The sequence below is a fragment of the Protomyctophum bolini genome (genome assembly GCF_963924005.1).
Source record: "Protomyctophum bolini genome assembly, chromosome: 19".
Taxonomy (NCBI): Eukaryota; Metazoa; Chordata; class Actinopteri; order Myctophiformes; family Myctophidae; genus Protomyctophum; species Protomyctophum bolini.
Window position 1 is genome coordinate 17,003,780 of NC_137880.1, and position 23,846 is coordinate 17,027,625.

Consider the following 23,846-nt stretch of genomic DNA (forward strand, 5'->3'; position numbering starts at 1 on the left):
ATGAGCCTCTTCGAACAGATAACCCCCCTCCACTCTCACACTTTCTCTCCTCTCTCTCTTTCTGCCTCCTTTGCTCCCCCCCATCAAAAGCATACAGACCTTAAGCTTGCCGCATTACAACAACAAACAGACCAGAAAAAATAAAGTTGCAGCAGCATGGGTAGAAAAAGGGATTTAAAAAAGAAAATAAACCGCAGGTCTACTTTGTGTTGCAAAACGAAGCCATGTCGACAGTTGGGCGTCTATGCCTGAGGATTCATGGCTTCTCTCTTGGAGAGTGAGAGAGCCCAGGGTTGGAGAGATCACTGTGGGTGTGGGAGATTGGCAGTGTTGGACACTGACAGTAACTAAGTACATTTACTTGAGCACTGTTATGTACTTTTGTTTTGTACTTTACTTATTCCTATATGCGCTATATTTCTAGGAAGGGAAAAAGTACATTATGAAGAACTTACGGCATAATTATGTCAAATGCGAACGATCGAATGATCAAATCTACAAGCTTAGAAGTTAGAACATTGCAGATTCATGACATGACACGTGTGCTTGTCGATCTGCTATTTTCAATATCATTTATATTGTTTTTAAAATCTGGAAAATCTTGGAATTATTTTATTTGAGAGTTTTTAATGCATTGACATTAAAAAGAAAAAGTACAAATTTGACAGAACTTTCACCTGTAGTTGAGTATTATTTGACAAGGAATAGGCCTACCTATACTTTGACTCAAGTGCTGGGGTTGAGTATTGGATATTGGAGGAGTGAGGGAAGAAGCAGGGCCTGGATGCATAAGGCTAAAGCAAGGCCGAGTAAGGCTCTCAGTGTGGTTTTATCAAATTGAATTACTGGCTCCCTGGAAATGCAAAACAACCCGAATATCACAATGCGGTCCAGAGATCTAAATTTAGCTTTTATGACGACCAATGTTCACAACATATTATTATTATTCATTATGACTGAATAGTGCATAAACTGAATACAACAACTGGGTGACTTTATAATCTCAGCTACTGCTGGTCGTTGTCCCTTGATAAGAGCCATCGTTACAGCTGCACCGTAAACTCTCTAATTGCCACAATGTCCTCCTTCCTAGTCTTACAGAAAGGTGAAAGTTCTGCTCTTACACCATAATAACATAATTTGTGCAATTAATCCTGGGAGCTCATGCTGGGTAATAGTTCCCTTTGTGACAGCCTGTTGTTCTAAGCAGAGGCCTACTCTGCCAGCAACTACAGTCACTAGCATAACAAGCCCCATAGGCTATCCACCCAAAGAACAAACATGAAACTATTTAGTCTGGCTACCAGCGTGATTGTGCTGGGCGTTTAAGTGCTGCCGTAGCTAAATCAACTCAACTCAGCTTTATTGTCACATCACAGGTTCACAGGTGTAAAAAAAAAAGAAGAAGAAAAACTGGGAGAATTTCTTCGTCGTACAAGCTCTACCATTGCATTTAAGTGGGAACTGGGAAGAGATAAAGAAAGAAACAGAAATAAAATGTTTAGGAGTAATATAAACATGTTTTGTGTGTGTGTGTGTGTGTGTGTGTGTGTGTGTGTGTGTGACGCAACTTGGCCTGTTCTGAAGGAGTACTATTAGAAAATGTGTTTTACATATGTCGGCCTCCTGGTGGCGCTATAAAGAGCAGATGTGAAAAATTCCAGGCAAAGGTTTTTCCTTGGCCTCTAGGGAGTGTGCATGCAAAGTTTTACACAGATCTGTGCAGTTAGTAATTGGCCAGTTATAGCGCCACCATGAGGCTGAGTTGAAAATGTTCCAGTGGCATTTCTTCCTGGGCCTAGTGTGTGCACAATTTCACGGAAATCACACGATGTGTTCATGATTTGCGGCATTTTGTTTGAAACCATACACTCCTGCGAATTTTGGTAGCCAATCTTAGCCAATCAGGATGGAGTCTGACGGTATAGACTGCTGGACGAGTGCTGGCGCTTTGGCATGGGGGGTGTTGGTGGCAGGTTAGACAGCTCGATGGGTAAATGTTGGTGACAGCTATATGGGCCACGTGGTGTTGCGTCACTCATAGTAAAGTCAGCTGTTCGCAAGGCGGCATTTCATGAATGGAAGGAGAGAGGGGGTGAACGGGGAAGGTCCAACTTCATTGACCGCAATCGCTTTTACTATGCTGTGATTCACTGTGGTAATGTTCTAACTTTAATAAAATATAACAAAAGCAGTACCCTGGCCTGGTGCAGTGATTCTCATGCAGACAACGACTAAAGCAGCGAGTCTGACAGCTAAAACGTTTCCCCGCTTTAGCCTCTCGGCGGCATACGTTTGTCAAGATAGATGCCATACAGGGGGGGTCAGATCAACATATGCAATGAATTCTGTACTGGCCATATATGGAGCGTGTCTTGAGTGTACAGGTTTGATGTCAGATCAACAAATGGAATGTCAGAACAAGAAGGACGGGTGGGGAGGATCAACATATGTCAGAACAAGTCAGCTCCATATATGGAGATATAAGGGTTTGAGGTCAGATGTAGAGTTGCTGGCCAGCTCCATGTACGGTTATCAAGGGTTAGATGAGGTCAGTGTCTTTGACCCAAAAATCACACCCGTGTGAAGTGAGGGGCGCTCTTGTCATCGTACATAATCATGGATCATCTCATACTGGCCAATCATTAGAGCTTTGATATCTTCTGGCCAAGCGCTCCCACCGACATGTGATATGCCTGGCTCCATATATGCAGATCTAGGTGATGATCCAGTCTTCTCCATGTATGGTTATCCAGGGTTAGATGAGGTCAATGTCGTGATCTTTATGGAGATGGCCATATATGGTGGCGTGACGTGTCATGAGGCGTGATGTCATGAGGCGTGACCATATATGGAGGCGTGGGGTGACTAACTGGCGGACGGGAGATGCAGGTTTTCATAGTAAATGGGTGAAAAATGATGCAGTCTTCTCCATGTACGATTATCCAGGGTTAGATGAGATCAGTGTCGTGATCTTCATATATGTGTCACAAGGCGTGACCATATATGGAGGCGTGATGTCACGAGGCGTAAACATAGATGGAGGTGTGATGTTACGAGATGTGACCATATATGGAGGCATGGGGTGACTAACTGGTGGAGGAGAGATGCAGGTTTTTATAGTAAATGAAAAACGTTACGAATTACAATAAAATGTATTGTATAAGTACTTTGTGTGTACACATTTCCCAATACAAAGACCAATTCTATAGGCCTACCAGTGAAAATTGCTCATCTAAAAGATAAGCTTGTAAATCGTCTATTTTCACTATGAATAAAGGTGGGCCTTGAGATTTTGACTTGCCCATTGGTGTGGCTTGGGACCAAAACGTTTGAAAAGCACTGGTCTGAACCATCAGCCATGCACAGACGACATTTGGCGGCATTTGGCCTGTGGCTTGGCATTAATGTCCCACTGTCCCACCCTCCACTAAATTACCACACATAGCTCTCTTGCTCTGAAGTTACCCAGAGAGAGAGAGACAAATGTCAGTGGAAAAAGGAAGGGACATGTTATATGAGATATTTCCGTAGGCCTCAAGCAAAAACACAGCCACACACAGCTCCCTCCATTGCTTGTGGTGGGTGGACTAGTCCACTAGTACTCTCCTTACTGGTACTGATAGCTTTTTCATGTACTTGAAATGTATGTATTTGGGGTATATTGTATCAGAGTAAATTCCAGTTCAATTGTTTTCCAACGCTTTCACTTGTGACATCATGTGGCAGCCTGCAAGTCTATGGCTGTCCTATAGTCTTTTGTTTACTTTAAGCAGCCCCCCCTCGAAGTGTCCTTGAGAAATACACTGAAGCCCAAAATGCTCCTGATGAGCAGGTGCCCTGCATGGTTACCTCCACCACCAGTGTGTGAATGGGTGAATGAACGCACATTGTAAAGTACTTTGGATTAAGGCACTGTGTAAATGCATCTAAATTAAACCAATCCTACAAAGCTTGGTTCTAATATCTAATTATGCAGGCCAGGGTGCACGAAAACAGCTGAGGTTTGCAAGGCATATTCTCCAAGAGTATTTAAAAAATGAGCTGATATTGTTATGTGGTGGTGGTAATACAAGGATAGAAACAAACCTCATAACCAGAATAACGCAATAACTCTATCCAAGAGAAAACCATATTCGGGTAAATTTAATGAAGTTGGTCAGCGAAACTATGGGAACCATGGAGAGTATGTATGGACCCTCTCCTACATACTGCACAGTATAATACAAGGACGCAAAGCAATAACTGAAGACAAACAATAAGAGAGAGAGAGAGAGAGAGAGAGAGAGAGAGAGAGAGAGGGGGGGGGGGGTGTCACGTGTCAGATAGGCCTATCTTGTTAATGGGGCAGCAACATACCGTAAATTACTGCTTAATGACATCACCTAGAAAATGTCTTTGAGTGTTCCCTAAAAAAAGGGGGGAAAATCCTAATGATCTCAGAAGTGGTGAAATGTGTATAGGCTATGGTCTGTTATGTTATGAAGTGGTGAAATGTGTATAGGCTATGGTCTGTTATGTTATGAAGTGGTGAAATGTGTATAGGCTATGGTCTGTTATGTTATGTCAAGTGAGAAAGCAAGATGAGTATGAAATTAGCTGATATCAATGAGATTGAACCTGTAAAGTTTGTAAACCATATTGATCCTTGCTAAACTATCACAATCTTCAGTCAGCTAATTAAAATCCAATTTCAGAAAATAAAATTAAGCAGTTGTCTAGACTAGCAGTGACATGACACCAATAAGCATCAGGGCCCAGCCATGGCCACAGAGCAGACAGCACAACTGAACATATCTGAGTATCCCCCCTGGTGGAGACATTATGGCTTAAAATAGTTAATAGTCACTTGCCAGTGCCACTTGCCCCATTCTGAACACTGATATTTTTACTGTATGTTAGAAATGTTGAGTATGGGTCCCCAGCATTTAGAAACTGCCGGATGCTAACTTGCATAATGTTGGGCAATCTTCATAATTAGCATAATAAGCCGACCACTGACAAGGCAACATTTTCAAAATTCCATTATGCTTTAAGTGGCATGTGACATGTCAAACTAGGGGGTTTTCATGATTCTGAATCCATTGCAAGCATTTGTTTTGCACGAAAAACACTCCTTCAGCTAAAAATGGCCATAGCCGTCATCACAAATGCGATGAGGCCAGCACATTTGGGCAAGTGCTTATGGCCGAATTTAGCAGTGTGTTTTTCGTGCAAAATGAATGGTTGCAATGGATTTTTTTTTACCGCTAGCAATGGGTAGAACGCTCCCATGTGTCTCTGTGACACATCTAGGGGCCGCAATCTGCATTCAAAGATGTATGATTATGCTAATTATGAAAATTGCCCAACATATGCAAGTTAGCATCTGGCAGTTTCTTTATGCTGGGGACCCATACACAACAACTAACATTTCTAACAAAAAATGTAGGGTAGGCCTACTCAACATGTCCGGGTTCACATTCTGGCAAGTGGACTAGTAGCCAGCTACTGTATTTTACTTCTGCATCTGAAAGAGGAGGAGGACATGGGGGCCAAAATAGCCAATATGCAACCACTAATCTATACAAGACCCAGTCACAACATAACTCTACACTACTAGCCTATACTACTTTGATGTTTTTGCTTACACAGATATGTGCTATCTGTCAGATTGCAGAATATTGGACCATGCACAAGGGGATTCACGTCATTTTAGTCAATCATTATACCCTAGTGTACAGTAGCTTTACAGGATCTCCTCACTGGTCAACAAAGACCTTAACAGGAGCCCTCGTACAAGGTTTCTTTGACTATGCATGCACCTCTTGGTACCACAGCACCTCAAAGGCCCTAAAAACAAGGCTCCAGACCTCCCAAACACCTACTTGGCCTCACCCCCCAAACCCACCTCACCCCTGCCCACTTTGACAGGCTGGAATGGCTTAGGGTCGACGACAGAGTACAGCATCTTGCAATGGGTCTGGTCCACAAGATTCGATACACCACCAAGATACCCTGTACAATGTACCTGTCTAAATACTTCCTTAATGTTAACGAAGTCCACACCCACAACACCAGAGGGAGTGCAACAAACCATGTACAACCCAGATTCGGCACAAACAAGGGACTAAATAATTTTCACCAAAATGTGGAACGCCCTACCAACAGTCATTAAGACGTGTGAATCCCTTGACTCCTTCAAAACCGCTCTCAAAGGGCACCTACGGACGGCTGCAATTCGAAACTGGCCCCCGTAAAATCTGAATTCCTCCCTCCTTTGTTTCTTTAACCTTTTAGCTTCCTTTATGATTAATTCATGTTCTGTTCTTTGACTATATGGAAGTGTCTATGTGTATGTCTCTAAATGTTTTGATGAATTGAACATGGTGGACCCTCTTGTAAACAATTGTGTGTAATGCGTGTAATGCATGTAATGTAAAGTGTAATGCTTAATTGGGTCGTCCACTCACAGTTAACAGTCTTTGTATTGAGTTTGTGCTTGAAATCAAATGTACTGTAATTCTGCAAAATGTTAATAAATCAATCAAAAAAATAGTAAAAACAAAGAACAGATCTACAAGCTCACAGCGTGTCCAATCACGACGGGTTGTAATCTTGTAGATCTGTTCTTTTTATTTTTATTATTTTAAATTTGCAAGTGACACCGTCGTGTGGCGAAGTACAGACGCGGGCTTTTGAGAGAGCTCCTCCCACACGCACGCCTTTCACGCACGCTGTGCGCGTCACCGCCCCTGCGCGTCTGCGTGGTGAAAAGGAAGTGCGCACACGCGCCGCGGGACAGAGGGGGCTCTGCAGGGCACAGAACGCAACAAGTCGGGGACGCTGGATCTATACTAACTAATATAATCACACATCCACCCACCACCACAAGTTTCTACAATCCAACCTACAAAATGACAGCGACTATCCTCTCGCCTTTCTTCGAATACAGTGAGGTCTCCAACAAGGTAAAGGAAATAACCAAACTAGACTTATTTCGTAGAGATTATAAAATGGATCTGCTGCTGCTGCCATGAAGCAAGTCTTGCTGTTTTCATTCAAATCACGTTTTAGAATGTCTTTTTTTTTATCCGGGGTTGATTGTTTTTGCAACCTGGCCGACTTATGCGGTTACCGGTATGTAAGGACAGAAGTGACGATGGTATTTTATTTGGATTTTTAGGTTAAGATTTCAATGTTTTTAACCGCTAACGTTCAACTGCATGCACTTTAGCTAACTGTTGATCCAAGCACCCCCCCCCCCCCACACACACACACCCCCCCCCACCGATAGACGGACACGCTGTTGGCGGAAAAAAGTAGCACGATCAGCGGCCAACGCTTGGAAGTTGGACCGACTCAACGAACGGTCCATCCGATCAAAGGTTTTATTAATCAAGGCACGAGCATCGATCGCTGTTGATAAACCGTTCAAAACGCGATGCCGTCGGCGTCGATCTCACGTGGCACGGTTTGATAACATGCTGCTACTTGTGGGCTAATAAATAATACATTATATTTGGACCGAGTCTATCCCTAAAATGACGTCTCCAGCTGAAATTAGTGTCGACGTGAGTGACGTCGCCACTTTTCTGTTGGAAGTGACATGGTGACTTTGTCAAAGTAGAGACGAAAACCTTGCTGCCTCCCAGAACTAGCCGCAATTTGCAACTCTAGATTTTTTTTTAAATAATGGGATGAATCTAGAGTTGCAATACCCTCCATTGACTCCCCACTCATCCACTTTGCGTTTGCGATCTGCTTGTATTTAACGACGTTAAACTCACCAACATTGCAGCTCTGGGCAAAGCTTGAATTATCCTCTTTCAATCTGCCAAGCTTTTGTTTCATAACAATCCACCATAGACATGTTATGAGCTACTTTCTGTCAAAGTATCTGCAGGTGATTCTTTTTCGAGTTGTTGGAGTTTGGAAGCACTCGTTTTTAATGCCTTCTGCATTATGTGAAAATGCGAAACGGGTGGTACGCAGGGCCGTTCAGTGACTTACGAAAAGTGCTTCCTTCCAACCTCCAATCACCTGCAGATCATTTCTTAAGCGATATTTCTTTACCTTCTAGTCTACTTTCCAGCCCATAGAGCCCCATTGTGAACGCGGACATGTTGAGTACACCAAGGTTTTATGTTAGAAATGTGAATATGGGTCCCCAGCATGTAGAAACATAATTGGCATAATATGTGACCATACCATTAACCTAGAGAAGGCCAAAAAAACATTTTCACATTTTCACCATGCTTTATGTAGCATGTGATGTGTCAAACTAGGGGGTTTTCATGATGCTGAATCCATTCCAAGCATTAGTTTAGCACAGTGGTTCCCAAACTGTGGTGCGTGCACCCCTTGTGGTGCGCGAGTGCCTTCTAAGGGGTGCGTGACATGAAAAGGCGATATGGTTTTATTTTAAATATATTAACATATGCCAATATATGGAAAGTATATGCAGAATATAGCCTATGCTGCATATATTATGCCATATTCAGGTTCATATTATGTGCATATATGTGGATAAAAAGGAAATAAATCTCTATATGTAATTTATATTTCCATGTGGGGGGTGTGCGTCAGCTAGGTCGTGAGGAAACGGGGTGCATGGCCAAAAAGGTTTGGGAACCGCTGGTTTAGCAAAAAAAAAAAATTGGGTCTAAAAACGGCACACCAAATGTGCTGACCTCATCACATTTGTGATGACGGATATGGCCGTTTCTAGCCCAAGGAGTGTTTTTGTGCAAAACTAATGCTTGGAATTGATTCAGCATCATGAAAACCCCCTAGTTTGACACGTTGCATGCTACTTAAAGCATGATGAAATTTAGATTTTATTTCGCTTGTAGGTCGTTAATGGTATGGTCACATATTATGCCACTTGTGAAAATTGCTCAACATTTGCAAGTTAGCATCCGGCAGTTTCTACATGCTGGGGACCCATAATCAACATTTCTAACATAAAACTACTCAACATGGCTGGGTTCACATTCTGGCAAGTGGACAATTCTGTGTATCTTGTACAACTTCGTGCGACAGTGTCTCTTGCTGAAAACTAAAAGCACTGATCTACAAACAACGCCCAATAATGGCCTTCGGGTACGTAACATTTGAACGATAGCCAGTGTGAAATGACTGAAATCAACACTAGGCACCCTAGTGGTATAATGTCTAAACTAGACCTATATGGTATTTTGAATACAATCTGTTGGTGGTGGTTAACTTCATAGTCTGCTTGCATGCCCTCCTGAGAAGAAGATTGTGAAAATGTTATGGTGAAGCTGACTTTAACAAGTGAAGGGGTGGGTAGCTGTTTTTGTTTTGGGTTGTTAAATATTTGCTGCCTTTGCAAAAATGCATCCTGGATGGAACACACATCACAGCATGTGTAGTTTTTTTTTCCGGATACTAGGGTTCACGGAGGTCATGGAGTTTTGCCAAGTGTACTGTACTGCACCCTGCACAGTAGGGGGGGAAGTAGGGAATCAGATGAATTTTACAGTGGCCTATGTTACAAATGGTCCACATTTATGTAACATTGAACCTGTACCAGTTTGTACCGATGTGCTGCAAAGCAACGATGGTGCATACTGGTACTGGTTAATGTAATAATTCCATTCATTCAGTGCATTAGGATACACAAAGGCTCCTGGGTTGTTTACACTTTGATGTTGCTCATACTTTTAGCCTGAGCTGGAAACCAGTGCAAGTCTCTGTGAACAGTTTAACCGCTTAAGCCCTATATACTTCGTACTATGAATAGTGAAAAATAAAATGGTAGATCTACAAGCTCCCAATGTGTCTCAGTGCGACAAGTTGTGAGGTTGTACATTTATTTTCACAAATTTTGTAAAGGATACAAAAAACAATCTTGTGACATTTTGCCTATTATCACATGCCCAAAATAGGGGGCGCCAGGTTGAAAGTGGTTAACTTTGTAACACATGGAAATAATCCATTGTGGTCACGGAAGACCTGAAATAGTCTGTGAACTGCATTGTTTTCCCTCAACAGTGTCTAACATTTAAAATGTCTCCTTTTCGCAGAACAAGATGTTGAACTACAATAACACACTGAGTGGACCTCACTGCACTGTTGTCCCCTGCTCTGGTGCCAGCCCCTCTTCCTCTTGCTGCCCCCCCACAGGGTCCCTGCTGGACAGGAAGGTGGTGGGGGCCGCCTCAGCAGGAGGCCTCTTCCAGCGCCGTCACTCGGTCACCGTCCCCAGTCCCAACACCAAATTCAACCAGAACCAATTCATCAACAGCCTGAAATCAGACGCCGCAATCCTGCTGATGAACGGTAACGGCAGCAGCAGCAACAAGGAGAACCGCTTCTTCCGGGACCGCTCGTACTCCGAAACAGGCGAGCGGCTGCGGCCCGGGGGCCAGACGGTGCTCGGCATGGGCGGAGGAGGCGGTAGCGGAAGTCAGGTCAACTCGAGCAGATACAAGACTGAGCTCTGCCGCCCGTTCGAGGAGAACGGCGCCTGCAAGTACGGTGACAAGTGCCAGTTCGCCCACGGTATGCACGAGCTGCGCAGCCTCAGCCGCCACCCCAAGTACAAGACGGAGCTGTGCCGCACCTTTCACACCATCGGCTTCTGCCCGTACGGACCGCGCTGTCACTTCATCCACAACGCAGAGGAGCGCCGGGGACCCCCTCCCCCCAACGCCTTGCCCCTCTCCGCCTTCAACAAGCTGGAGCGGCCACGGCTCCAGCACAGCTTCAGCTTCGCCGGGTTCCCGAGCTCGGGGGGCCTGCAGGACAGCCCCACCTCGGTCACACCCCCGCCCCTGTTCTCTGCCGAGGACGAGTTGTCCGAGTGGCAGAGCAACCCCTTCACTTACTCCAGCCAGGAGCTTGCCAACCTGTTCGGCCCCAGCCTCGGCGGCAGCATCACCATCATCACCGAGTCCCAGCAGGGCCAGGCCCCTCCTTCTCCCACTGCCATCCCCGCCCCGCCTCTGTGCTTCTTACGGCCGGCGTCTGAGACCTCGTCCATTCCCCCGGACTCTCTGTCTGACCAGGAGGGCTACCAAAGCAGCCTGGGCAGCCATAGTGGCTCGGAGTCCCCTCTCCTGGACGCCTCGCGACGCCTCCCCATCTTCAGCCGGCTCTCCATCTCTGATGACTGAGGGAAGGCCGGATCCTGGGGCCTGATGGAGGAAGAGGGATTACTCTTCCTCCCCTGCCAACGCCACCATCCCCCTCCTCTCCTGGCCTTGTTTACAACGGAAGCGGACAGCTCTGTGCATTGTTGTAGCCACTGAGTCAAATCAGAAAAGAAAAAGACGGATTGGTTTCTCTGTCAAGGATCTTCATCCCTTCTCCCTTTACCCTCTTAAGCCCAATTTATTCTCTGTCACATGATGGTGTCCTGTACGAAAAATAGCCAATCTATAAGCTCAATATGTGAGTTTACGGATCGGCTATTTTTGTCAGTCTTCAGTGAACTTCAGGGATTGTGATGATCTCTCCACATACGTGGCCACATAGTCAAATACACACACATTCTTCTCTGAATCGCTGGTAGCCAAGTGCATCTGGACCTTCAGATGCGTTTCCATACCAGCTGATGAACCTTTAAAACATCTCCCCACACTGCACATCATAAACCTTTACATTGTGATGCCAAATATAACCGATCCATAAGCTCGATCGGATATTTTTGGCACACAACACCGGTGTGCGACGGAGCATTGGGCATAAGACGCTCTCTCCTCCCAGTCCCTCTTTAAACCACAAGAACCAGTTCAGAATTGTATTCTGTGCCATGGGTGAATGAATGAATGAGAGGCAGGGTGTGAAGTAGCTCGTGTATCAGATGAAAATGTAGTTAGTATTATCTATTCTGGGCAATAGGACAGGCAGTTCAAGAGTGTCTACCAAATAAGGACGACTCTGTGCTTGGTTTGTTGGTGTGTTGCACATCAGCAGACAGCCATTCATTACTTGCCTCGTGCCACAGCCTTAACACACCTCTTGGCCTTTGCAACGTCAAAGGCTTGTGACAAATCAGTGCTCTGTTTTAAAAGGGTCACCACCATTTTATGTTTTGAATTGAACAATAGAAAATCATTGGACAATGGGGTTGAGTTGTAAATGCCTTGGTGTCTTTCACACAAGAAGCCAAGACTGGTGGACCATGATGTTCGTTTTCTCCACTTGTAATCATACTGAAATTCCTGCTCCAACCATTGTGGAATGGATTTTTTTTATTTAAATAAGGGGATACAACAGATCAGTTTGCTTTATAGTTGGGGTGGTATGGAATGAATGATAGATTTCCCTTGGTGCTATGTGCCTTGGAGGCTTGGACCACCATAGTCAAGAGTCGGGGCTTGCTGGTCATTTATGTTGGATATCAACAGGGTGATAAACTGATTTAGACAAGTCTTGATTTTATTATTATTTTTGTCTACTTGCCAGTATTTGAATCTAAAAATGTCACCACTCAATTCTTATATGGCGGCTGAATCTAAAAATGTTATCCACTAATTTTGATTTGGCTACGGAATTGAAACTTTTATTAGTCATCTGCCAGAATGTAACGCTTGTCTGGTGTTAATATCCAAGCTGGTTAGTTTTAGGGGAACCAGTTTATCTGTAAAATGTTGGTAATTAATACGGTAATAGGTAAGCTATATCCCTATATCCCCACCCTTAACCATAAAGCTCATGCTATAAATTCCCACAATTTAATTGTTTGGCTGAGATGACTACTTACTAGTCAATTGAGCTGAAAAGTTCTCTCGTCAGTTCCACCTTGTTCAAATATTCTATTGTTATATTATTATTGTTTAGTTTATTTTAAAAAAAGCTCTTCAAAGTAAGGGTTTTTCTTGTCACTGCTTATTTAACTTATCAAAATGTATTTATTGCTGATCTTAAGCATTTTTATTTTGTATTTATCTGGATAATGAAACGATAGAATATATTTTCTTTTATGTTAAATTATGATCTTCCGTATTAATCGCAAGATTGTGAAGACCTTGTTTTTGTTATTTTTTTCACAGTTAATATATTATACTGCAATGACATTTTCTTTTTTTTTGTAACTACACTTGATTTATTTTGAAAGTGAATCTTAATTTAAACGACATGCAACGACATTGTTTTTTTCCTTAATTTATTTTTCCTCTCCCTCATGTTGGGACTGCGGTTTCAGGTTCTCTGTTGCTGTGTTAGTTTGTCTCCACTGGGAACCTCTCTTCAGTGCTGCCTCTGTTTTTGTGTTTTAGTCTTTTCATTGGAAAGAATGCACTGTTGCATGTGTCGAGTGTCAAGTGGTGCCAAATGCTAGAAGTTGAGCATATTTAACCACTTTAACCCCAGCATCCATATTCTGGGAGGAGGGGTGGGGGGGAGACATTAGCCAATCTACAAGCTGTGAAGATTGATTAGATATTTGATGTAAAAAAAAAAAAAAAAAGCGGTCCAAGTACAGATCCAACTCGGGCCCAGTTTACTAAAGTCTAGAGGGGTTTAAGTGGTTAAGCTTTTAGATAAAAGGGCACTGTGCTTCAAATGTCTTTTGATTGGTTGTTTGGCAGTGAGGCCTGTGACCCAGTTCTTGTCTTCAAGCATCTGTTTAGCATTGCTAGCTAAAATAAAAGGGGTTCCCAATGGACACAGGGGCTTGATGCCTGTTCCAGTTCTAAGCTGCAGGTTTCTACCATCCAGAATGTAGACTGGCTTGGGTAACAGTCCTCTTCTCATTGGTTTCTTTTTTTTGCCAGGGATTCATTTCCTTATTTGATCAGCCAAGTCACCTTTTTAATAGCAGTTCTTTGCTGTAAATTACACATTTTAAAGCTCTTATTTGAATTGATTACAGAAGCTTGCCTGTTCAACAAGACCATGCACAGTACACACACTTACTAGCACTTTTAGTCATCTATTGTAGATGATGCATTAGGGTTTTGTTTCCTTTTGTGACCACTTTTCCCATGAAGTGCCTACCAATACATTCCAGGTACCCCCAAAAATGTAGTGCCTTTCATATTTTTGTATAACACAGAAGAGAATAAAAGCCTAAAGCATATTCTTGTAGTACAGAATTTTAAAAGGTTAACAGGATTGACACACGGAAAAGCAACTGTTGAATGTATTTATCCTATAGCAGCCGTTGCTGTTCACTACAGTAATTACTTTTTTTTGTTTTTGTAATGACAGATTGCAGTTAAAACCAATAAAACCCATATTTCTATTGAACGTGTGGTTTCTTGTTTAGTGAGGACCGGGATGCAGATTACCAGCTACATTTTGCAGACTCAGCTATCCCTGTCTAAACTGTATGAAAACAGCCAGAGGGTCAAACTGCCATCCAACCCATTAACCGCAAGCATTTGTTATTTCTAGGGCAGCGATTACCAACCTGTGGGCGGGGACCCACTGGCAGGCCATGAGTATATTGCAAGTGGGCCCTAAAATAATTGGCAAAACACGTTTGTATTTATTGATGCGTAAGTTAAAAGTAAAAAAATCTATGTAAAAAGTCATGAGCACCCAATTAAACCTGCAGTCCTGCCAAAGTGTATCTGAACTAATTTGCAAGATTTTATTTTCCCATGACAGGACATTTTGTAATATTTGACTCGGATGTAGTGGAGTAGTTTAAAGTGCTGACAAATGGACACACTGAAGTAAAGCAAAAGTACTTCAAAACCTTTGAAGTACTTTTCCAAGATTGTTTTTTTTTTTACGTTTATTTTTAATTAATGCGATCATGGCACTTTCCAGGAATATCAATCCTGCCGTTTCTATTAGCTTGGATTCACGAATCACCATCAATGTCACTGGTAGACAGGATTCTGAACTGTCCTTACACAGACCGAGTAGACCAGTGTTTCTCAACCTTTTCAGGCTGTGACCCCCCCCGATAGTGTAGTTTGTTGACTTTTGATGCAGTAATGGTCTCTTTTTGAGCGGTGCCTCAGCTCCATTATGCACCTATGTATGTGTACGTGTGCGAGCACCAACAGCTGCAACACCTAAAGTGGCCAGTAGAGTACAGCACAGAGTACTAACACTACAGTATGAGCCCTGGGCGCGTTCCTGGGGGTCTAGATGTTCCAGGGACCCCCACACGGTAACTGTCCCTATGTCTGCATGTAGGTGTCTGAGCACGGAAAGCTGCAACATGGTACAGTAACTGTCATTTCACGACCGGACACGGGAAGGCTCACTGGAACTGGGCCGGCCACCTGGGCGTGTTCCTGGGGGTCTAGATGTTCCGGGGACCCCCACACGGTAACTGTCATTTCTCGAAGAGAAAATAATTAAGTACAGTACACTACAGTAACTATAACAATACATGTTTAGTTGCACCGCTCAGTTCACACAGGTGTGATTTTTAGGTCTTACAAATCCTTAAATTGTCACTTCAGTGTTTGATTATTTTATTAGACAATAGAAAATGCAAACAGTACATGGTGCAGTTAAAGCACATTGGTCTAAAAGGATAGCACATTCTGGTCCCATGCATTCATTCACAAACTACTATGAAATACAAATACACAAATATCAATAAGCAGGTTGGGCCATCACCTTCTCTCCTTTTGACCCGCTGACAATTATAGGTGAATTTTCAGACCGGTTTTAAAGGAAGCCAGTGATTTGCTTGTTTTGGGGGAAGGGCATTCCACACCTGAGTGGCAGTGCTGTGGAAAGTGGATTTACCCATATTAGTTCTAAATGTGGGTGGCACCAGATCATTATTTATGCTCCATCTAGTGTTGTGGCTGTGGGAGTTGCTCACCTTTGTGAGGTAATCAGTTAAATAAATGGACACTGAGGGCATAGAGGGCAGAGCTGTACTTACAATTTTCTTCTACCCGGAGCCATCCTATGCCATCAAAATGCATTGGGTTGCCCTAGGCCTAGACGGAGTCGACTCCGACTAACAAAGAAATTAGTTTGTTCTGGGAGGTTTGAAGCTTCGTGTTTTGTGACATTGAGATGTTAAGAGAACCAGGAGGTACAGGCGTAGTCAAATATGGGCTGAATAAGAGCTCCAGCTAAAGTCATGAGAGCCCTCTTGTTAACAAAGGAGGAGATTTTCCCCAAGAATCGTGTCCTTTGATTAACTTTTTTGATCGCCCTTGTTGCCATGCCTTCACCTGTCAGCTTATTGTCCAGGATACAGCCCAGATATGTAACCTCATTTTGTTTTACCAAGATGCAATGAGCATCTCCTCAACCTGGGTTTTGTCTTCTCCCAATATCAGGAGAGCTGAATCGTCTGCAAACAGGAACAATTTGCAATTTGCAACTAAACCAGAGAGTATGGACCAACAGTAAACTATCGACCCACACCAAGATGGCTGTCTACAATGCACGCATCATCAGTATCCTGCTGTATGGGAGTGAGTCTTGGAGCACATACTCAAGACAAGAACGACGCCTCAACGCATTTCACATGGGAAACCTCAGACGCATCCTTAACATCAAATGGCAAGATCGTGTCACAAATGAGGACGTCCTCAAACAGGCTCAGATGCCCAGCCTCTACACCATGTTACGCCAGCGACGTCTTAAATGGCTCGGCCATGTCCGACCGCATGGCAGACGGGTCACGGAAGAATCCCCAAGGACCTGTTCTATGGACAGCTCTCCACTGGCACCAGGCCAGTGGGCCGACCCCACCTGCGGTTCAAAGACGTCTGCAAGCGTGACATGAAATCCATGGGCATAGGAGTAGACAACTGGGAGGATAGTGCAAGTGATCGTGCCTGTTGGAGGCATGAGGTCTGGACTGGAATCCAGAAGAGCGAAGCGGAGCTGAACAAAGCAGCAGCAGAAAGGAAAGCTAGGCGAAAGGCACCTCAATCGGCGTCAGCGCATTCAAATGCCATCACTGCCAAAGAGACTGTCACTCACGTGTTGGACTGCTCAGACACACAAAGTACTGTTCCCTCAGCACCACCTGATCCAATCCAAGTGCGCTTGTGCCATGGTCTCTCGAGACTGAAGGCCGCTACTACTACTACCAATCAGATTGCTTCCTCGAAACGACCTGTTGTATAATATGGGTTATTATTGGGGCTATAGAATCAGCTGCATCTCTGAGGAATCTGGTGGGGAGTTTGTCAAAACCAGTGGCCTTATTTGGCTGAAAGGCAATGAGTTTTTTCAGCACATCTTCGTTTTTCACGGGTTTAATTGAAAATGAATCTTTTTGAGCCCCTAGTTTTTTATAATGGGCTCTGATGTGGTCAGCTCCGTACAGACCAGAATGCGGGGGGAGTTTACTTGGTACCATATGAGTATTAGTGACCAACCTACCACTTACTGTATATGAAGATAGGTTAAAAATGGGTTAAGTCGTACTTAAAGTACACTACTCTACTTGGACACTTTTCTCCTCTGGGGTGGCATGCTGCTTCTCTTTCTATCAAGGAGAGGCACTGGAACTTGCTTATCCTTTGACTGAAATTCTAGACCCTCCGCAGGCTATCACCATGGTTACTGCCAGGCCACAGTGTTGACTTTCTCCCCGTTCCTTTTCTCTGCAGTTGTCTTTGAGGAAGGGCCCGATTTCATCCCATGAATGGAAGATTAAACGCTGTTTGTAATTTCACCTCGGAGCAGTGTTTCTCAAACGTTTTCATGTCAAGGATCCACAGATTAATATGTATTTGGCCGCGGACCCCTATCTGAAAGTATTTTGTGCCACGGATCCCCCGTACAAGATTGTGTTTCAAAATGATTCCACATTTTTCAAACAATTAAAATGTTGTTTTTAAAAATAGCGGTAACTTTGAGAAGTACTGCATTAGAAGAGCCAAGCCTTCCCCCCCCAATTCCATTAAATTAAAGCCCTATATTCAGATTCAGTTTTGTTCGTCACTTGGATGCACTGGTCAGCTACACACATGAAAAGCTCAGAAGCTCGACTACAATTAAAAACAGGATATAAATGAGACACAATCTATGTACGTACATCATCTGTGAACAGTGAAAATAGCCGATCTACAAGCTCACAATCTGTCCCCATATGTGATGCATTGTGAGCTTGTAGATCTGCTAGATGTTGCTGTATGGAAAATTGTGTATTTTGTTTTGGGAAACCTGCCCAAAATAAGGACGCCAGGGTTAATGTGGTTTTAACTTGCGTAAGATGACTGGAATTTGTCTTATCGTCGCTGTCGGGTAGAAACCTTGTATGTCCAAAACTGTCCCTTTTTTATTCTTTTTACATTTTAAATAGTGAAAATAGCTTGTAGATCTGCTATTTTCACTTTATATAATGTATGATTAAGTAAGGCATTCATTTACAAAATAAATACATAAAAAGTTTAAATATGGGGATAGGAGGTTATGTTCTTACTGTAGATACCGTAGATACTGAGCCATATAGCTCCCCTACACATTCTTCAGAAGTCAGAACACAGTGCACTGGCCCCGGAGCATTCACAGGGTTCAGTTTCCTGCTCAAGAACATTGCGGACAAACACATAATACCATCCACCCTCAGGACACCAACCAACTCCCAGCTGAAAAGCACCTTGTCACTGGCAGGGATCAAACCAACACCCTTTTGCATACTAACCTGTAGACTTCTCTGTAGACTAACTTGTTCTCAATGTGAGATAAGGTTCTGGCTGGGGGGAGGGGGGGATTGTCCACAGCTAAATGATTGCTAGTTAGGACTGGGAACCAATTTCTCAGAGTTAATGTAACACTTTTTTTACCGTGTAGACTGCTGGGGTCCAAGAGGTACAAATCGTATCAGATGGGGGTCCGTGGCCTAATGCCATAATGTGTGCGTTGCAGACCGATTGTTTTGGGTCGCGACTAAATATCCTCCTTTTTTACTTTTATTTCAAAAGATTTACGAGTTTTAAAAAGAAAATCAACCAATTTTTCAAAAAGGAAATCGTAAATAAAATTGAAATTTTGAAATCTACAAGCTCACAACGTGTCGTGTCAGCTTGTAGGTCACAGGTCACAGGCTAAAGGTTTGGGAACCACTGGCCAAATGCATCTGAACCTGGGGGGGTCCTTCAAATTGTTCGTTGACTACTAACTAAATAAAAACTAAGCTATGATGAAGAAAGCTAAGACTAAATATATTGAGAATTTCGTCAACAAACAAAAAATAGGGAGGGACTAGTGGAGAAGAGATCCAGTTGAACTAAAAGACAAGTCATTTAATGTTCGGTTGTGCTCGGGTGTTGTGCTCTGTAAATCTATGGCTATTATTTACAGAGCATGACCAAGTGTAAAATCAGCCATTATGATGGCATCAAGGCCAGCTAAAATAGTTGACTAAATCAACTATAGATTTTATCGACTAACACCTAGGTAAAGCATTTCAGATGACTAAAATATGACTAAAAAGACAAAAGACTACGACTAAAACTACATTTTGCTGTCAAAATCAAAACTACTGTAGACCGACCAACCTATGACTCGAATGTTCACGTCCACTTAACATCCTCTTTGAAAAGCAGGCCGAACTAAGGTTCTCGACTGCTAAGTAAACATAAACTCAAGAGCAGGGGAGTTCTTCCTCCCATTGTTGGCCCACTGAACCAAAGAGCAACTCTGTTGCTTTGCTTTACTTGCTACCTCATGATCCAGCTAAGACCATGTTGGTTCACTTAACCCCCACCCCACCCCCGAGTCTCTGCTTATTCTTTCTTTAACCCATTGGTAGAATGTTTTAGGAGGCTGCTTAATGACTTGGGAAAAACAAAACACCGGGAGCTAAATGAAATCTGCTGAAAGAAAGAAAGAAACCTGTCCTGACAGGTGGGTTTTTACAGGTTGCTGAGAGGCAGGGTGTGAGATATGTCAGAGTTTAGTCTCCATGCTCTTAGGAGTGCACATCAGTGATTTGGGTGAGTCTGGAGGATTATTGCGGGCTGCCGTCGCTTTAAGTGCAGCCGTAAGGCTGAGAGCAGAAGAGGGGAGGAGAGGAGAAGAGAGCCCTTTGATTGAGCAATGCTCTGCTCTTACTCACTGATGACTGCTCTCCTAGTTGTGGAACGTAGCTAAAGTACATTTACTCACATTGGTTCTCGACCTTTTCAGGCCTTGACCTCCCTAAAATACCCCCCTGGCGTCCCAACACACAGTTGAGAGCCACTGAACTACTGTACTGCACTTAAAGTTATATTTTTGAATAAATGGGTGGGGCATGCATTCCCAATTTACACCGTTCCTGACTTGGCCAGTGCTCGAATGGCTCCAAAACTTCAGCCAAGATGGATGAGCTAAGAGAGGCTTCATGTCTGAAAGATAGCAGCACGATGGGAAGAGGAAAAGTAAATTATTGAGAGAGTTCTTTGTTGTGTTGGAAGGCTAAGAAGGAAAATATACTTTAGACCAGAGCACATTGTCGCTGTCAGGCAGAAACCTTGTATCTTACTGGCCTACTACAATTGTTAAGCAAAAGGGATGAAAAGACAATTGAAAAATCGAAAATTGTCAATCGAAAAAAATCAAATTGTGAGCTTGTAGAACTGCTATTTTTGCCATTTCCGAAAATAATTGGGAGTGAAAGTGGTCCATCTCTGGGTTTTATGAATGTTGAACCAACAACAGGCTCCTTCTTTTCAATCTTCTGATAACTTAACGGTTTTGCACATACAAGGTTTCCACCCGACAGTGACGATATCCCATGGTAGAACTGCTTTGATTGGAGCACATTCCAGCTGCCAGGATTATAACTGACAAATGGCACAATAATCTTCACATTTCATAACCTGAGAGAGTGGGATGTTATGGAGGTGGATCCACATCTTTAAACCTTCTTGCCCACTTTTCCAGGCTTATATAAATCTTTACTATATGAATTATAATAAAAGTCACCTGCATAATATGCCAAAATGTCCCTTTGAAGTTGGTTCGTGTTTTCACAGGGCCTTCTGGTCTTTCGCTAAGGATGCAGTCTGGGAAACCCATGCATAGATCTAAGAGTTCCAGGGATACTCTTTTAGAACAGTAGCTCCCAAACACTGATTCTGTGTTGGCCGATCACGGGCCAATTTCTTATGGGTCGTCAAATACACACGTTTATACACTTTTATAAATAATTTCATAAGCTTTTTTTTCTCAGTACATTTTTTTTCTTTTTCTTTAATAGAAATTGTCAAAAACATATTCTGAAAATGTTCAACTGACATGGCCAAAATACGTGTGCGTGTGTGTGTGTGTGTGTGTGTTAATGGGTGCTCTGTATTGTAAGTGTTCTGTTCTCAATCCCCTGTGTTACTGTGAAAGGACTTTGCGTCCCCTCTCCCACTCTCTCTGCTGAGTCTGCTCCAGTTCCTCTCTCATTATTCTGATAGTTTTTCCAGGCTGCATCAGACTATGTTTCAGGGATTCTAATCTCACCTGCAGAGCCAGAGGCCTCAGTCATTAGTCAACACACATGGTCAGTGTCAGGGTTGACCCGGGTAGGGTTGGGGCGGGAGGTGTTAGGGTACAAACGCATCCAGGGGTAGAAGGACTACTGTAGATGAGCTGAGAAAATAATACTCTACTACTAGTTCTCAAAGTGAGGCAGGAACCCCAGAAGTCCTTGTGAGGGTTCCAGGGGGTCCCCAGCAGAGGTGCTATTTCATCATTCATAACTTATATTATGGTCCCCCCCCTACCCCAATCTGGTTGTCCTCGACAGGAAAATGTTTGAGAACCACTGCCTCAGTAATCTCGCAAACAGCAGAATTTGTCTGCCCTGTGGTGTTCTTAGCAGGAATAAACACCCGAAGCACCGGGAGGAAGTGGACTAAGAAAGGGGAGGAGCCAACGAGTTCACGTTTCTAATCAAAAAGGGAGGTGGTGCCCCCAGAGGCAAAAACGAATGGATTTCTTTCCCCACATTTTTCCCCCAGATTGCTGCCTCACAGGCAGGACCATACAGGGTTCATACCTAGATTTACTATTAGCCCTGGAGGGCTTACAGTAAGCCTCATCCTTTTTTTCTTAGGTACAGTATATAGCAGTGGTCTCAAGTACTGTACTTAATTACAAAAAGAAAGTACTGTACTTAATTACAATATTGAGGTATTTGTACTACAATACAACTTACTAGTTGTAGTTACTACCGTAGTTAGATTTAGATTATTATAATTACAAAACATACATTTACCACATTCAGCCCTAGATTAATTTCGGCCAATGGCGACGCATAGATGCCACCACTTTCGTACTTTTACTCACGTACATTTTAAATTCCGGACTATTAATTGTAACAGAGTATTTCTATATTGTAGTATTGATACGTTTACTTAAGTAAAAAATGTGAGTACGTTTTTCACCACTGGTATAGTCAGTAGTCACTCTACTCATAGTTGGACACTTGACACTTTATTTCTAAAGACACATTTGGACTACTTGACAGTTGACACTTTATTTCCAAAGACATATTTGGGCTTTTCTGCGTTTATTCAGATAGAACAGTAGTGTGTCAGGAAACAGGGAGACAAGGAGTGTCTCCCTGCAGCACAGGCCCGCCGGGCTCAGGAATCAAACCAGACTACTTTAGAGCCAGTGGTATACACCTTAACCACTAGGCCATGGGCAACGCCACTCTATGTTCTCTAGAGCCAGTGGTTTACACCTTAACCACTAGGCCATGGGCAACGCCACTCTATGTTCTCTAGAGCCAGTGGTTTACACCTTAACCACTAGGCCATGGGCAACGCCACTCTATGTTCTCTAGAGCCAGTGGTTTACACCTTAACCACTAGGCCATGGGCAACGCCACTCTATGTTCTCTAGAGCCAGTGGTTTACACCTTAACCACTAGGCCATGGGCAACGCCACTCTATGTTCTCTAGAGCCAGTGGTATACACCTTAACCACTAGGCCATGGGCAACGCCACTCTATGTTCTCTAGAGCCAGTGGTATACACCTTAACCACTAGGCCATGGGCAACGCCACTCTATGTTCTCTAGAGCCAGTGGTTTACACCTTAACCACTAGGCCATGGGCAACGCCACTCTATGTTCTCTAGAGCCAGTGGTTTACACCTTAACCACTAGGCCATGGGCAACGCCACTCTATGTTCTCTAGAGCCAGTGGTATACACCTTAACCACTAGGCCATGGGCAACGCCACTCTATGTTCTCTAGAGCCAGTGGTTTACACCTTAACCACTAGGCCATGGGCAACGCCACTCTATGTTCTCTAGAGCCAGTGGTTTACACCTTAACCACTAGGCCATGGGCAACGCCACTCTATGTTCTCTAGAGCCAGTGGTATACACCTTAACCACTAGGCCATGGGCAACGCCACTCTATGTTCTCTAGAGCCAGTGGTTTACACCTTAACCACTAGGCCATGGGCAACGCCACTCTATGTTCTCTAGAGCCAGTGGTTTACACCTTAACCACTAGGCCATGTGCAACGCCACTCTATGTTCTCTAGAGCCAGTGGTATACACCTTAACCACTAGGCCATGGGCAACGCCACTCTATGTTCTCTAGAGCCAGTGGTTTACACCTTAACCACTAGGCCATGGGCAACGCCACTCTATGTTCTCTAGAGCCAGTGGTTTACACCTTAACCACTAGGCCATGGGCAACGCCACTCTATGTTCTCTAGAGCCAGTGGTTTACACCTTAACCACTAGGCCATGGGCAACGCCACTCTATGTTCTCTAGAGCCAGTGGTATACACCTTAACCAATAACCACTAGGCCATGGGCAACGCCACTCTATGTTCTCTATTCGTTTCCCCTTTCATGTTTGAAAGAAATGTATAATACCCTTTTCGCCTGCAATAACATCCCCACATACTGTAGGTCCGCCAGGGTTTAAAGTAGTTAAACTGACAGTGATTTTATCATGTGCTTTAGTTCTACTATTAAGGTGGCTTTGTGACGCATCAATCTAGGGGTGCA

The 23,846-nt window shown here is 43.6% G+C and overlaps 2 protein-coding genes across 5 annotated transcripts in view; one reads left to right on the forward strand and one right to left on the reverse strand.

The window, feature by feature from the left end:
* Positions 1 to 23,846, reverse strand: part of rad51b (RAD51 paralog B) — a 164,319-nt gene that overhangs the window by 60,883 nt on the left and 79,590 nt on the right. The gene's annotated exons all lie outside the window — the stretch shown is intronic.
* On the forward strand, positions 6,792 to 14,197 carry zfp36l1b (zinc finger protein 36, C3H type-like 1b). The gene is made up of 2 exons (XM_080791223.1): positions 6,792 to 6,950; positions 10,032 to 14,197. The coding sequence occupies exons 1-2, from the start codon at positions 6,897 to 6,899 to the stop codon at positions 11,121 to 11,123; spliced, it is 1,146 nt and encodes a 381-aa protein (XP_080647349.1). The 5' UTR covers positions 6,792 to 6,896; the 3' UTR covers positions 11,124 to 14,197.